The sequence below is a fragment of the Rhyacophila brunnea genome, unplaced genomic scaffold (assembly GCF_057557595.1).
Source record: "Rhyacophila brunnea isolate RB1 unplaced genomic scaffold, BYU_Rbru_1.0 scaffold_3, whole genome shotgun sequence".
Lineage (NCBI taxonomy): Eukaryota > Metazoa > Arthropoda > Insecta > Trichoptera > Rhyacophilidae > Rhyacophila > Rhyacophila brunnea.
In genome coordinates this window covers 9,097,983-9,114,992 of record NW_028232965.1, presented here as the reverse complement: position 1 = coordinate 9,114,992, position 17,010 = coordinate 9,097,983, and the positions used below count along the sequence as shown (strand labels likewise).

Below are 17,010 nucleotides of genomic sequence, written 5' to 3'. Positions count from 1 at the left end.
ATTATAGACTGATTTTTTGTGTTTATTTATTACTTCATTAATTTTTGAATAAATTTAATCTAGTTCAAATAGTGATTGCAAGGATCTTAATTCATTTTTCATAGTTTGCCATATGTTTAATTAAACACAACGTACAATGAACTGGTCTTTCTGCGTGGATATCCATATAGAAGCATTAATCAATATATGCGCCCACATTCACTTTATTTCATATTATTAACTTATTCTAAAAATATTCCACGGTATTATTCGTAAACGTAGAAAACATAGCAAACTATTTAATATAAAGACTTTTTTATTATAATTATGTTAGAAAGTATAAAGATGTTGGTAATTTGAACAAACGATACACTTTGGTTTCAATAAAATAACATATTGATTATTGAGAGTAAACTATAGTATTTTTTTTAAATTTACACAGAACAATCATAAAATTTAAATTGTGTATATATTATGAAAAATAATGTGTACAATAGTTTTCTCTGTTGTTTTTATGATAATACCTAAGAGCAGAAGTCGGTAACGCGCTCCCCATGCCAACAAATATACAAAATTATAGAGGGAAAAAATGTGTAAATGGGAGGTCAAATTATGTAAAAATAGTAAAATAAAATAGTTTAAATTGTAATGCTTCATAGCTATAAAATAGCTTTAAAATACACGTATATTTAGGTAATGTGTACGCATTTTCAAATAGAAAAACAACTGAATTTCATGATAAACGCAAAAAGAAATTTTAGGTTAGGATATCATATAAATTATCGTTTATGTAAATCAGATTAAATTAAAATAAATATAATTATTTAATTTGAATACGGTTCAGCAGTAAAAAATCATTTCAACAATATAAAAATATCTGCATATATTTTTAAAATCCAATTTTACAATAACTCAAATTCTCCAAAGTTATAATATAAAAAACCGATGAATTTTGAGAGTTTGTTTTGTAGTGAAATTTTATTACCTACTACATAGTCTTCATTTTTTGTTCTTGTTTATTTGCCAATAAATTAATTAATCGTGATTTGTAAGTCAGCTGTTTGAAATCTAGTTAGCGCTTGTTTGCGTTCGCAAACAATTATGGCATGTAATGTTTGATTTAACGCCCGAAATGATCACTGTAATTTTTTTGCCGTCCATAATATGCAAACAGCAACATAATACCTCATTAGTTCACGTAATATTGATTACGATAAATGTTTGAAAAGACGCTAAGTGTGTAACGAAAAGTCGTTCACTCCATATTCACATACGATCACGTTAGCTTTGAAGTTTACAAATAATCAATCATTTTCACAAGTAGAGTGAGTACCCACCTACCGGATAAGTATACTTCTGGACTGATTGATTATAATTTACTATGGTTAATTATTATAAAGCAAAATATTGATACTTCAAGTGAGATAACTATAATTATTTGTACCATTATATATTTAAGATTTGAGTTTACAAAGGACATAAATATTATTTGAAATAAACCTCAAAAAAGTTTACACGATTTGGAGAACCATGGGTTGCACCTTAATTTCCCCATGACATTTTTTTTCAATAGGTAGATGAGTGTTAAATATAATATTTAAAATTTATAAGATCTTCAAATATGTATCATATTATTACAAGTAAATTTTAAATAAATAATGATTATATTATTTTGCATCATTTGGCATATCAATAAAAAGTTCTTGCTAATGGCTAGTAGGCATGGTTATGCTTTTTATACCTGCAATTTCCAATAAATAATTGATCCTGATCAAAAATAATAAGTATTTTCTTCTATCTTTGTTTATTATCTTTCTTCGCGTTTTAATTTCATTGATATATCTCTAACAAGTACTATAAAAATGTAAACTCATATATTAGTATTTTTTTTCTTCAAATTTATCTTTTTCTTATTCTATCATATAATTTTACTGACATGTCAGGCTATATTGTATTATCCACTACATGGAAACGTCATCGGTTATAAGAGATATGTATGGAAGTGTTTGTTTTCCCCAAAATAAAAATTAACTTAAACTTTATTTTTTTTATTCCGGCTAGAAGTATATGCAAATTTTAATAAAGATATAGTTATATAAAGTAAATAATATAAGTAACAGTCGGACAGATATTTTATGAATAAAAAACATGTCTATTTATGAGACGTGGATTTATCATATTAATAATAAGCACAGTGCAAAGCGGGAACTGCTTCTATTTTACAAAAAAAGAATAAGATTACAGATATCAAGAACCCGAGAAGGTTGCGTAACAGAAACACGCCCGATGTATTATTTCTCGTTTAAACATATAGCCGAGAGTTACAACGATAGTCTCATATGCCAGAGAATCCAGTTTCTAATCCCGGTATAGGCGATCATTTTTCACTGCAACATGTTTGGCTGTAACAACTTTCATTTCTTCCGTAATGTTTTCCTGCATAATAGCACTTTTTTCGCATTATGCTATAATTTTAATTCGCTCAATTATTATGCGTTCACCTTAACGTTCATTTACATTTTATCTGTTATACAAAATAATTGTGCTGTACACATAAATTGTATTACCATTTATGGGTAGGTATATTGCTATTAAACGTGACCTTCAGCTATTATAATTGATTATTTCAAAACAAAAAATATAACAAATTCATTACAAAATTACCTTCCAAAATTATTTTTATTTTACGATGATTTTAATAATTAAAATAAAAAAATATTGGTTGTATTTATTTTTTGTATACAAATAATATTGTAGTGCACTTTGAGGTCATGGTGATTTTGATTAAAAGCTTTTCAACTGTTTCAGTTTTATCAATAAAATCTATCTACCCACTTATTATGTATACTATTATTGAAGTAGGTGAAGAAAATCTTCATCTCCCTGGCACTACAACCTTATATGGGCCATAGTCTCCTCTAGTATCTGGCTCCATCCAACTCTGTCTAAAGCCACTTTCTTAAATACAACTAGACACTATCCTTGCATATTATACGAGGTCAAGCAGGTCTTCGCTAGCTTTGAAGATTTCAGAATGTCTGTTAGTTTGTCACGCATGACTTGTCTACTCTGTGTACAAAACCCATCCATCTCAAGCGGCCTAATTTTATAAATTGTATGACCTGGGTGTCAGTACAAAGCAGACAGATTGTTGTTATATTTTCATATCCACCCCAACTGTGTATTGATAGGTCCAAATATACCACACAGCACGCTCCGCTCAAATGAGCCCAATACTCATTCCATGATTTTTGTCATACGTAAGGTTTCCGAAGCATACTGGTCGTATAAGTTTTTTGTACAAGATGCATTTCAATGGCTTGGAATGTAGCACCATCGTTAGATTGAAGCGACATATTTTGTTACCTCGCATAATTCATCTTTTAATTTCAATTTCTAGGCTAATCTCACAGTGAATAGAAAACCCAAAAGAGGAGAGGTTTAGAAATATATCTATTAGAAAAGTCTATTTAGTAGCTTAGTACTTAGGTGCTTAGTACTTAGGTACTTCACCCATTACGCGTCAGCATCAAAGCATTACACGCAATCCATCGACACGTCTCAAGCATCCTCCCATGTGTGACCTGTAGCACCTAGATTGTTTTTGTTGAACCGCTGCAAGGTGAGGAAGGGTCGGCTATGGTGAGGTAATCCTTGAGTCGATGTCAATAGTCGATACGTCAAACACATAAGGCTTATAATATGTCCGCTTATAAATTCAAATGGGCTGTACCAATGTATTCCTAAGATTCGGTAGAGACGTCGATTCTCAAAGCTCAAAAGTTGAGAGCTTTTAGAATCTGCTAAGATGTTATGTCTCAAAAAAATATAGGAGCACATTTAAAATGCACACGTTGAACCAACGGCATTTAGTGTTCAAAAAAGACATCCATGTAATTCTAAGTTGGCCAAATGCAGACTCTACCGTACCCATGTGGATTCTAAGTTCACTGAAAAAAACTGTTGATAGCAACCGTAATACCTACCTGAATATTTAAATTTGGTCATCAGATCAACATAATATGTGTTTACCGATGCTTATTTCGAATTGTGCAAGTACGTATTATATTTTAATAATATTTAACTCAATGTGAACCTTTTATCATTAAGCCTGACTTAAAGAGATAGTAATACATATTATGAATATTATCGTGAAATTGCATGTGAAATAATAATTATATAGCTAGTAACTACTTATCTAATAGAAAAATTAGTAAACATTTAGTCTCAACACTATCATTTTTAATACTTCAAAACGTATCTTAATTTGATTCGAAAATCGTGTCGTATCATGTAATATAAATATTTATAACTTTCATAATAGACACCGCTAGTATAAAGTAACGTCTCAATTTAAATGCATCAATGCAATAAATCTAAAACCATTTTACGAAAACTTTTGAGGGAAAAATATTACTACAGTATTTTTATAGTATTACCAAACTTCCCGTGTATAACAGGTCAAATAATGTGTCAAATATAATTATTATGTACCTATTTTTTAGTTATATAGTTATCAATTTTCTTCAATAAATTTAATATCAAATAGTTTCGTAATGAAATTTAATATCAATATAACTAATGCAAAAATAATTTTATCTTATCGAATATTTTTAAATTATAAAAATATATTGATATTATCTTCTTAATTTAATTTGGCGTTTAATAGGAATATTGTACATAATGTAATATCACGATGTCTATACATCGTAAATTAAAAATTAAGTAAATTATGCTATTGTCTTTGATCATTCTGCCTATACCATTTTTCTAAAGAAATTTAATTGGGTTTTCTAGAGGCAGGCGTGTCTTTTTACTAATGTTAAAATGAATAATATGAAATGCTTCAAAAAGTATTATAATATATATAATGGAGACATACCGATTTTATGAAAAGCACATTGTCGCAAGTGCGTTATTTTTGAAATATCTAAAATCAAAATAAACATCTCCTATAAACAACGTGGTCTACAAGATTTATAAGATTTTTTTTAGTTGAAGTTTAGTTTACTGAACAAACAGACATACACTCAAATTTAAACACGGATTCATATTTATTCATCATATACTATCAAAAAATGGGAGTTGATCATTATTATAACATGTTACTATCTTAATATAACTGAGTATATACCATATACAAGCAAAACTCAGTAGATACTATTCTTTTAATATCATTAAAATACCATTTTATTAACGTATTTTTTAAAGGTTTAATTATAAAATGTATTACAAAATATTATATCTATCAAAATGATACTGATATGTAAGATAAATATTATATTATAAAAGTTACAAATTACGAAAGTTTAAAAAAATTCTAAAATACTGAGATTCTTTCATGTCGGTAGTGCCTTCTGCATGTACAATAAAATTAAGTATATGTACATAAATTTAGTATTGATTCAATAGTTACTCATGCAGAAAAATACACTTAGGTAATATTAAATCATTCGCCCTTCCTATCGGTTCTAATAGTAGGTAATCAGATCAAGAGCTTTGTATTTAGATATAAGATTGTAAGGATATTTAAATAAATAACATTATTATTTTATTTAAATCTACTAGCCCTGACAATAAACACGAACTGTTATATCATATCCTGAAGCATCATGAATCTTGGATACCTCACGGTAATTTATGGACATGATGCGAGTCGGTGAAGGTGTGTCGTGCGACCTAGTCTCACGACATGGACCATCTTCACGGCATTATCATTTTTACATTGACTGTTTTGTAACATTTTATCTTTAAATAATATTTTAAACGTATTATGCCAGTCATCCTGCTTGATGGATGCTTTTCGATAATATCCAGACAGCTATTATAATACTATATAATATACTATTATGAACAATAGATCGTTTTTTTATACTACTTTTGAAATGTGATATACTTTCAATTGAAGTGAAAAATATACATACACTAGATTACAAGCTACTCCCTCTTTTATTTTGTTGGACCCCGGGGTCGATCATAATTCACCAGCTATATTTTATATTACGTTTTACAAAAGACAAAGAAAAAATGTAATTATGACGTATGTATAATAAACTATGATTTATATTTAATTTCCAATATTGTCAATTATGATAGTATTGGCCTACCATAGATTAAAATCATATATTATTGTATATAATAATTGGTAAGCATATTAATTCAGTTATAATGTTGTGGAAAATGCTGTTATATCAATAAACAGTAGATACTATAAGATTGGTCTACATCAAATGAACGAAAATGAATCATAAGTTCGAGTAAGTAAGCATTCGGCACGCTTATAATCTCCGCACTATACGTTAGCGTTAGAGTAAGATATAATTTCTACGGCTGAATTAGATATTTCTTCAAAACGTCGCCAGTATAAATAGATAAGACTGATAACATTAATTTAAAAACTACGAGCAAGTGTTGCTGAAATTTATTGTTTTTGTGTTAAATATAAAGTTAGTGGTAATTATTTTTAGTTATTTTAGTAGAACATATTGTTAACTATGTTTAACTATGCTAGCCGTACTGAAAATTAATATGATAGTATAACGTTTCATATTTAAGTCGATACTAATAAAATCGAGGTTCTACTGTTTGTTATAAATACGCAAGAAACCCGGCTTCATTTTGCCAAAAGAAGGCGTTCTCTGTATGTCATTATTCTGAGGTCTATAGTTTTCAATTTATTAGTAATGGGTAAGAATTATTATATTACTATCCCAATAATTATTAGATGCATTTAAATGGAAAGAAACTATACCCTTCAGTAAAATATGCTTAGTTTATTCGCTTTATCTTTCGATTATTTATTTCTAGGTAAATAAGAAATATTACTATATGCATGGCTTAATACTTTGGACGCTAAAGACGCACCTGGCGCGTAATGACCAGGCGGCCGATCGATGTAATTAACGTGCATTTTAAAGGCGGTAATTAAAAAATCATTATCTATTCAACAGCGAATGAGTTAATATCGGTTTTTGTTTTTCTCAAAATGGGGTACTTATTAATTATTTGTTTTGAAGTTACATCAACCATTATATTTTAATTTATTAACACATATATTATATTGTATAATATGTCTTGAATTTCTATTTAAACTACATATCAGTTTTCAGTATTATTATTTTTGGCAGAACAATAATTATGATGTAAAGTAGAACATTATGTAACTGATTATAATGTTATTTGACATAACGTTGATTACAATTATTTACAATTTATTAATTAATTTTTTTTTCTCATCGATAATTGTATTACAATTTGATCTAGAATTGAGAGCTGTTTGATTAAACTCTACCAGCATAAAAAGTTGTGTGTACATGACTGTACAAATATGTTTTATTATTAATACACGTACATTTGACGTATATCGCTAAAGAAGTTAATTTATTTTAAAGCCATTATCAATAATGAAGACCTAAAAAAGACCATTCATTAAAAGATGGCGTTTATTACACAAATTCGTATTAAATCCGTAGAAACAAATCGTGATGCTTGGTGGCCTAGATAGCATAATTCCTCTGGATCACGTCTTCTTATTCTTGGAAAACCTATCAATGACAATCATTTTGATTTGTAAGTGCTAGAGCTTAGAGCAATAGCGAGGCTTTGCGATATTTAAAAAGTAATTATCTTTAATTTGTTTTCATTAAATCGTTCCAACAATTTCACTACATTTTGTCTGATATAATATTATCTTATGTTTGACTTGGCTAACTTTTGATGAAGTAAATACACGTATTAATTCGATATAGGTATCTGTATGGTTATAATTATTGATTGCTAAATGTCTTTAGAGTGAAATGAAATCTCTTTACAGCGAATCATATATTTAGTATTTTCATAAAACATTTTAACAATTTTAATTTAAATAATACCGATGATTTTATATTGAAGTCTATATTAAATTAATAAAGGTTTAGTTATTTAGACTTGATTATTATTTGGATTTGATCCGACATTGATTTTAACCTTTAGTTTATATATCAAACTAAATATTGTTTTTTTTTAAGAAATATAAATTTAAAACCTCAACAACTGAAATCGTAATGGGCATGTCTCAGTTTACTAAATATAGGAACATAGAAATAAAAAAAATGATAAACAATTTGTGCGCATTATCTTATTTTGCTATTTTGAAAACAACATAATAGCCCGTTTACATGTGCATGGATTTACTGGCGGCAGTACATATTGTCGCGACAATGGCGATAAAATGCAAATTTAAGCCTTTATTAATGTGAATTGTTAAAGTTTCTAAATTGTTATGCGATAGTGGCAACTTTCATGACGTGTGCGCATGCGCAGTAAAAAGATAATGGTATGGTGGATAAAATATGAACTACACCGCGCATTTGTAAGTTTACCAATTTTCAGAATCTGTCAAATAGCACCATACAATGACAACAACGCGTCGAGTTATTATCTCGATAGTTTAATTGACATACCATTGGTTACAGTAATTCCATGCACGTGTACAGGCGCTATTAAAGAACGAAATAATTCATTTGATAATGTCCCTCTGAGGCGGACGAAACCGGAACAATTATTTAATATAAAAAGTGAATTCAGTTCAAAAAATTGCGTTTTAGTAAAATTATTAATACAATGATAGTTAATACAATTAAAAAATAATATAAGTATACAAATTTATAAAAATACGTTAGAAAAACAGTTAAGTATTTAAAAAAATATGATATATTGATCAATTTCATGATAAATGTATTCCAAATGTGTATTTTATAAGTATAAACAATATTAAGATTGGTTTCTTAAGCTGAGAGTCAGTTTATAGACAAGTAAATCAAAAATGTCCATAACCTTTCCATTATGAATATATTTATGATTCCTAAGTTGTTATTTCTTATATTACTCAAATGTACGCTTAACAGTTTACATCAATGCAATCAATTCAACTGCCTTACAATATAAAATGTATATTATTCACCTCATTATTATCGTAAAGTCTTAAGTAATAGTAATAATTGTATTGCATAATGTCCACTGTAGGTATAAGGTATAATGTCAGTGAGAACATAAATTATTTTAAAATAAAATTGACTAACGTAATATCGAGTGTGAGTCGGACAAGCAGATGAATAATCTTGTGAAATATTATATTATTGTTTCGTCAAGCTTAACATCTCAGATTTATAGACACACTTTCAAAGACTTTGAAGAAAACCATCTCTTTATAGATAAAGTCTCAAGATATGAAAATGAAGTTGAAAAGAAGTTACTAATAGTCTTGTATTTCTACACTATTATTAATTACTAATATGCAGCTTTGGAAAAGATAACCCTTTAAACTTGAATTAAAAATATATGACTAATGTTATTGTATTATATAACTACGCACACATATTCCAGTGGGTCTATTCTATACACAAGGCGGCTATCGGCGGCTATCGATGGTAGTTTATCATATTTATGTATTGAGGCAGTTAATTGTTACAATAAGGTAACCGTCTAAACTGCTCAAGTTAACGTCTAAAGTGCTATGTTTTAATAGCCCCTCTCTTAGCTGTGTAACTTTTAGAGCGAGATAGACAGTTTCGAGAGTTAAGACTACTAACTTATTGTAAATAATTACAAGATAAAAAGAACTTTTTATATACAACGTTTTTAAATTTTCTGTTGAACCATATAAACTTGACTAGCTTAAACGATTAAAAAAAATGTACTTGACATGTCATATTGATTTCCATAGTAACGCACGTATATATTAATAATTTAGTTGCTAGGACCCCAGACCCCTAGCAACCAATAATGGTGTCGAAATAACTTTTCATACAATACAGAATTAACTGAAAATGAATTCAATTCTACTAAAAGATGGCTAAAAGTATTTAAAAAATGCATTGGCATCGTGTTCCGATATATTCTAAAGGTTTCAAATGTCTAGCTAGTCGGGAAGTTAGTTAAAAATCGATTGCAAGATTTGTACCGGACAAATAAGAATACGAGCTAAGAAAAACGTTGTAAAATTATCTTATTATTTTACAACATCGATTAACGCATAATTGATAACTTATAAACAAACTATATACTTGACACTAGTGTTGCAGTGTGTGTATTGCAGAATTACTAGTTCGGTAAATCGCCGCACCTAAAGTTATAGTTGTCGGTCTCTAGTGTTCTGGTGAATAGTGTTGCAATTAGATTTTAACCAATTTATGTGAGGCCATTGTACTTACTGAAAATGATTGAAAACTTTATTGAATCAACAATGAGTCAGAAGCGACTGATTAGATTTGCGAAATATTCTGATTATTCGAAAAAAATAATAAATTTGCTGGTGAAAAGTCGTGAGAACTTTTGTAAAATATTTATTGTAAGTATCTAAATTAATAATATGAAGTAGGTACTTACTCGTGCCATGAAATAAAACTAGAATTTAATTTTTTATTCCGATTATATAAATGTTGAGGGATTATATTTGCCGTTGAATGGAAATACCGTATCAATTGAAGCTAAACATAGATATGTAGGAAAATAAATCTAAATTGGTTTATTTTATTTAAGTAATTACTTATGTTACACGTTCATAATAACAACATCCAAAAGGCCGCTAAAATGACAATTAATATTCACAAGATTCTATAGCCGCCCTTTTTCAATGTGCCAACGTATAAAATATTAATGGAAATAGCTACCAATTTAATGACATTAAAACGTCGCAAACACTTTCTTAATATTCCCTGTAGTAATAGGTCATAGTCTTTGCTTACAAATTAGTTTCGTCAAACGTAACATCACAGATTTAAATACGTATGTTATAAATTTTATAATTTAGCTGTAGGAAAAAAATAACGAGCAATCACACTACTTAAATCTGTTATTTGATAGATGCCACAGTCATTTTTTATGTGTTCAAATTAATGAAAGCTGTGTCAAAGTTGAGTATAGCCAAGAATGTTACCAAATACACCATAGGTCAAACTAAATTAATATTATTATTTATTATGGCCCCTCAGATCATTGCGATAGTTGAAAGTAAGGAGGTTCGTGAAATTGATTGATCAAAATACTGCTCGAAAGAAATGTTTTTTCTCATTTGCTATCTCGAAATAAAGTGGCAGTTTCACTGGACATGTATCATGCTCAATAACCAATGCGTCTTGTAAATATATTATATGTCTTGTAATTTTATGTAACACTGTAATAATATAGACTATTTTCTATTGGTAATTACGATTTACAAAAGATTCAGCGGTTATTTGAGCAGTAACCACTGGTTATTCTATTCACTACAATATTTTAAACAATATATGTTTCGTTCACACAATTATTTAGTAAGACATAATTATCAGAATTTTCCGTTTGCGTAAACCCCGTCGCATATTGAAAATAGAATAAATAAAAACTGGGCACAATGTTGCATCTTTCTTTCATGAGCATAGGCGATGTCATGCCGGAAAAATAACCTCACGCGCCTAGCCAAAATGAATGATGGAGTGCAACATTTCGGTATTATACCTGCACTACATGTTGAGTGAAATGTGTTGCTTGCATTTTTTGAGTGTGTACGGAGTTACATTATATTATATTGTGTTTTGTAAATACGGACAAAATCACATCGAAATATTCGAAGTGTTCCAGTCTTTTTATTATATTTATGTATTTATGAGGGACTGGAGTAAAAATAGCTACATAATCTTAATAATGAACAGCTGGTCCATTTGTAAATAAACAATTAAATAGAGAAACTGATATTTTAAAGGACAAATCTTATTAATTGGGGAAGACGGCAGTTAGGATTTAAAAATTTGTTAATAAAGCGGTATTAATGTTAATATTTTCATAAATTTCTAGTAATTTTTAAGTATAATTTACTTAGCCTACATTAGTCGGATATTGTGGTTATTATTATTCTTATTCAGGTTTTTACTATATGAATGGAAAATTATGTGTCATAATAATATTTTTTATAATATATTATATTGCAAAGTGATAAAAAATTAAATTGTAATTATAAGCAATCTATCTGTTGAAAAAAATAATTCTTAGATAGATTTTCAAAGTAAAATAATATTATAACTTTTACACAACGCACATTTTCCCTGTATTATTTTAAATTCTAAGATTATAGCTTGAAACAAAACAGTAAAATTAAGAATAAAAAAATATTTTTTAAAACAAAAAATGGATTAAGTAGTGTAATATGATCGTAAGTTTATTATTAAACAATTATTACATAAGAAAATATATCAAAAGATACGTAGCTTTCTCTTGTAAGTAAGACTTGCATACTGTCATAAGTATATTATGTATTTGAAAAATGTCTACAATATATTAGAAGTATGTACTTACATATGTTTTTAATAGATCGGAAATATTGTTCTATGAAAATTATAATTGCAATCACGCGATTTGCGTATTTGACATAAAAAAATTATTTTATCAATAAAACTGTGTCAATGAACTTACAACAGATTTAATGAGAGAGTTACTGGGTATATCCGATTTTACCTTCCTTTTTATATATTTCAACTTCCATATTGATAATTTTTACATCCTGCGCTTGATATTCAGAACAATTATAAAGATGCTAAAAGGCAAAATCAAGTTTGTGATACACAACGTTTATTATGTAAGATTAAACACTTTAGATAGTTTTGAATATATCATTATCAGAACATTCTATTAAATTAAATTATCCCATTTATTGAAAAAATACCAAAGATATTAATACAGAAAATATAATTATATTTTTAAACTATTAATAATATAATACTAACGAGCTTATAACAACAATGAAATCACGCAAAAACATCTTCAATGTAACGTGTTCAAGTAATACAAGTACTTATACGTATATAGCATCTTCATATATACTATATACCTATAACATGTTATAATACTAGGCTCGTATGGGAAGATTAAACCAGTTGACCTCTACTAGGCAACTGTATCAGAATATTGCGATCAGTGATCCAATCTTCACCTCGACTACGATTATCGAACCCTGGTTTTCAAGATCACTTTATTCTAGTACATACCTACATACATTATTATGTCTAACGATAACAAGATCATAATTTCATACTTTTTTTTCAAGAATCGTGTTGTTTTGATTTTATATGTCGAGGTGGCAATAAATTTTATCTTAGTGGTAATGTATCGCTAGAACCGACAATCACACGTCAATATTTTTTCCATATCGTCTGATTACTAAATAGCCATCATATTTAAAGAAAATATTCCATAATTTTATGGGAACTTATTGAGTAGTAGGTTGATTTCTTGCAAGATGATTTATATAAGTAGGTACTTTTTTAAATTATTCAATGGTAAGAACGAATTTCAGTTATTTGTTAATTTATTATATCAATATATTAATAATATCTTATGTATTGAACAGATAGCATAGTGGACAATGCGCGGACGGGGCGTAAATCCAAGAGATGCAGGTTCGATTCCTGCCGGGTGTCTTACTTTTTTCGAAAATATTTTTTCTGTTGGTTATAATATATTTTCTCATAAGTGTTTTTCAAAATTATGTATGTTCAATAATTAGAATGGTACATTTTCAAATCTTGTGAATTATTCGTTGAATAAAAAAAATAGTTAATTAAGAATTTACTGTATTGATTATCAGTGTATATTTACCAAGGAACTCAGAAAGAATGAGAACTGAAATACCTAACGGGCATGGAGAAGCAGGTAACCGGTCTCGAGGGTAAACTTAAACACGTGTCAAGAATACGTCATACGTCTAATACTGACAACTGTTTTCCGTTTATACATTGACGATCATTTAATATTGGTGTATTGAAGGTTGCAACACACTTTATTGCACGTTTATAATGCGTGGTTTATTTTCGTAGGACATTTACATTCAAAAACCTGCGTCAAAATGTATTGTATTGGAATATAGTCTATCGGAATTCTATTTATTAATATGTTCTGTGATATTTAGTTTTGGTGAGTGTGTATATTGCCTGTAGATTCCGAAAAGAAAAAATACTTAATTAGAATAGTATCTACAAATAATAAATACTAATAAATCTTTTTTTTTTTTATTTACAGATAAACTACACCAAGAAAGTGTTGTGTAATAAGTGAGTGAGTGAAAAATCCCTTGGATTACGATGGGTGTTAAGAACTTTAACAAAATGGTAAGATTTATCTATTTGTGTACCTACCATTAGCTTGCGGTGACTCTTACTTATAGGTATGCTGTTGAAATAATACATATCTACATACTATTTGGTATATTATTGTCTACTTGGGATTTTACAACTAACTTCATCTATGCCATCGGGCCGATTGATTAACGGTATTGAAGAGTAGTAACTCTGGGATACAGTGAGACCCCGATTCTATGGTTTTCAAGGGACCCTAAAAAACGATAAACGCGGGAAACGATAAATTGAGGAACTGTTAATGCGGGATTATTTAACATTGTTCTTATAGCCCAGTCAAATTAGACCGAAAAATACGTTATGGTTGCAAAAAGTGGGGTAGAAGATTTTTTTCCTACTTGTATATATGATAATGAGTAAGAAAAAACCGAGTTTGCCAATTCGGATAACTTCGGCACAACTTTTGGCGGGCAAAAAACCGAAAAATTTTGGGGTTTTTTTTGGTTTTTCGCTTATATCTAAAAAACGGTCGATCGTAGCAAAAATATTGTTATATGCAATTTTAAAGCGTATTAAATTTTATAAAATTTTTGGTAATATTTTTTTTCTATCTCTGACCGTTTATGAGATATTTACTGTTAAAAACAGTATATATGTATTCGAAAACACGCATTTTAATAAAAATCAAACTTTAATGAGAAGAAATACCATATTAAACTTAATATCTTACAAATAAACAGTTTGGGGTTACAAACTAGACTTTATGGTCAATGGGCCCAATGTTCCAGATGGTGCGTGGTGGTGGGAGGAGGGGTAGTGGGAGTGGTAGAAAGGGCCACATTACCCCCACCAGTACCGCTGGTGCCACGATACGAATCAGTACCACTTTTGTTTTATTTTAGTCTCCATCGCCTTGTCTTTGAAATAAAAAAATATATATTATTTCCATTGTATTTAGATATGTATTGATCGATTAAAATATGTTTAAAGCTTTAATTTGATAATGAAGTATACAGAATTTCTATGCGTCTCCCCCCTAATGAAAATAAATATTAATCTAAATTTAAGATCTTACAAATAAAGTATGTTGATAATTTTAGTCATCATCATCATCAGCCGGGGTCAATCCACTGCTGGATGAAGGCCTCCCCAAGCTTTCTCCAACTCTTTCGGTCCTGTGTCGTTCGCTGCCACGTATTTCCGCCGAACTTTACCAGTTCGTCAATCCAGCGGCTTTTAGGGCGACCCTGTGGCCGTTTCGTACCCCTTGGGTACGATTGGATGACGGCATTTGTCCAGCGGCCGTCCTTTCGGCGAGCAATGTGCCCCGTCCATCTCCATTTCAGCTGTTTGGCAACGTCTATTACATCGCGTACTCTTGTCTGCTTCCTAACCCATTCGTTTCTCTTACGGTCCTTTCGCGTGATGCCCAACATGCACCTCTCCATGCCTCGCTGTGTGACTCTTAGCTTTTGGACATCTCTCGTGTTGAGGGTCCACGTCTTGCAGCCATACGTGAGCACGGGTAGCACACATTGGTTGAATACCCTACGCTTAAGACATAATGGTAGGTCACTCTTGAAGATACTATTCAGACGTCCGAAAGCACTCCATCCCAGCTTTGTTCTTCGAGCAATTTCATCGTGCATGCTTCCGTCTATGGACACCTGCTGTCCGAGATAGATGTAGCTGCTGACTTGCTAGAGTTGGGTGCCAGAAATACAGATAATCGCAGGGTCCGAAAAACAGTTCCTCATCACTTTTGTCTTTGAGACATTTATCTTTAGACCGACCGTTTGACTGACATCCGCGAGTTCTTGCATTCTACCTTGGAGGTCTTTCGGGTCTTGTGAGAGTAAGAGTATAACAATATAATTTTAGTAATGATAGCAAAACAAATGTTAATACCTAGAGAATAATAATATTCACCAAACATATTAATTTGCCGCTTTGGTGGAGGTGGAGTAGGAAAAGATTATACGTCTTCAAAGTATTGCAATGCAGCTCCCAAGTATGTATTTCATTAGGGCTGGCGTCTGGATTTTTGAATACTGAGACCACTTCCTTCAACTGAATATTCTTCTCCAAAATACCACACAATTTAATCTTTATATGGCGAAATAGAGAGGATGTTGTATTACACCCACTGAACGCGTGTGTGAAAAGAATGATACGTGCGTCATATTTAAATGATTTTGTCGAAAAACACACATCTGGTTTACTTCCTTTTCCAGGTTTTCGAAAGAATAAGTTGTCCAAGAATTGTCCTCTTGCCGACATCAGTACAAGAAGGGCAATATCATCACCTATTATTACTACGCTTTTGAATTCATTTGCTTTTAAAATGTCAGTAGTTACAATTAAAACATTGGCATCCTCTTCTTCCTGGTTCACTTTTCTGCCAACCTGTAAGAAAAGCGAGTTTTTATTATTTTTGTTGCTCAAAAAAAGTTTTCGGTCCACCTGATTGACAAGTGTTTCCTTGAAACATAATTTCAGGGTGTGATTTTAAATTTATACGGCGTAATCTTTCTACAAATTTTGTCCCACTGGATGCAGCATTGGATGGATATCTGTCAAATACAACGTCCAATTTGTGACTTATAGTGTTTTGTCAAATAATCCGAAAACATCTTCGCAATGTCACCAAAGGATGAATTTCGGGACCAAACTACTTCATGTAAAAGATGTCCTCCATCAACCACAATAAACTGATTGTTAATGTTGGTGCCGTGAGTCTCAATGCTGGTGAAAGCCTTGTGGAATAACGATTTTGTCTCTTTTCTCATACCCTGTTCTGAAAACCATAACATAGGGTAGGGTGCTAATTCATATGTAAAGAAATGTTGCAAATCTTCTTCCGTTTACTGCTGTTCCTCCAACAATCCCACTACTCAACGACATTATCTCGTCGGTTTTGGGAAATGGGTAGTGTAATGATAGCCATTCA

At 30.1% G+C, this 17,010-nt stretch overlaps 1 protein-coding gene across 1 annotated transcript in view; it reads left to right on the top strand.

Annotated features, from left to right (window-relative positions):
* LOC147067846 (uncharacterized) overlaps positions 1-17,010 on the top strand; it is a 65,480-nt gene that overhangs the window by 28,744 nt on the left and 19,726 nt on the right. Inside the window, exon 2 of the mRNA XM_085952206.1 lies at positions 14,005-14,093. Coding sequence (XP_085808332.1) covers positions 14,067-14,093 — 27 coding nt within the window. The 5' untranslated portion in view covers positions 14,005-14,066. The remainder of the gene's footprint in view (positions 1-14,004; positions 14,094-17,010) is intronic.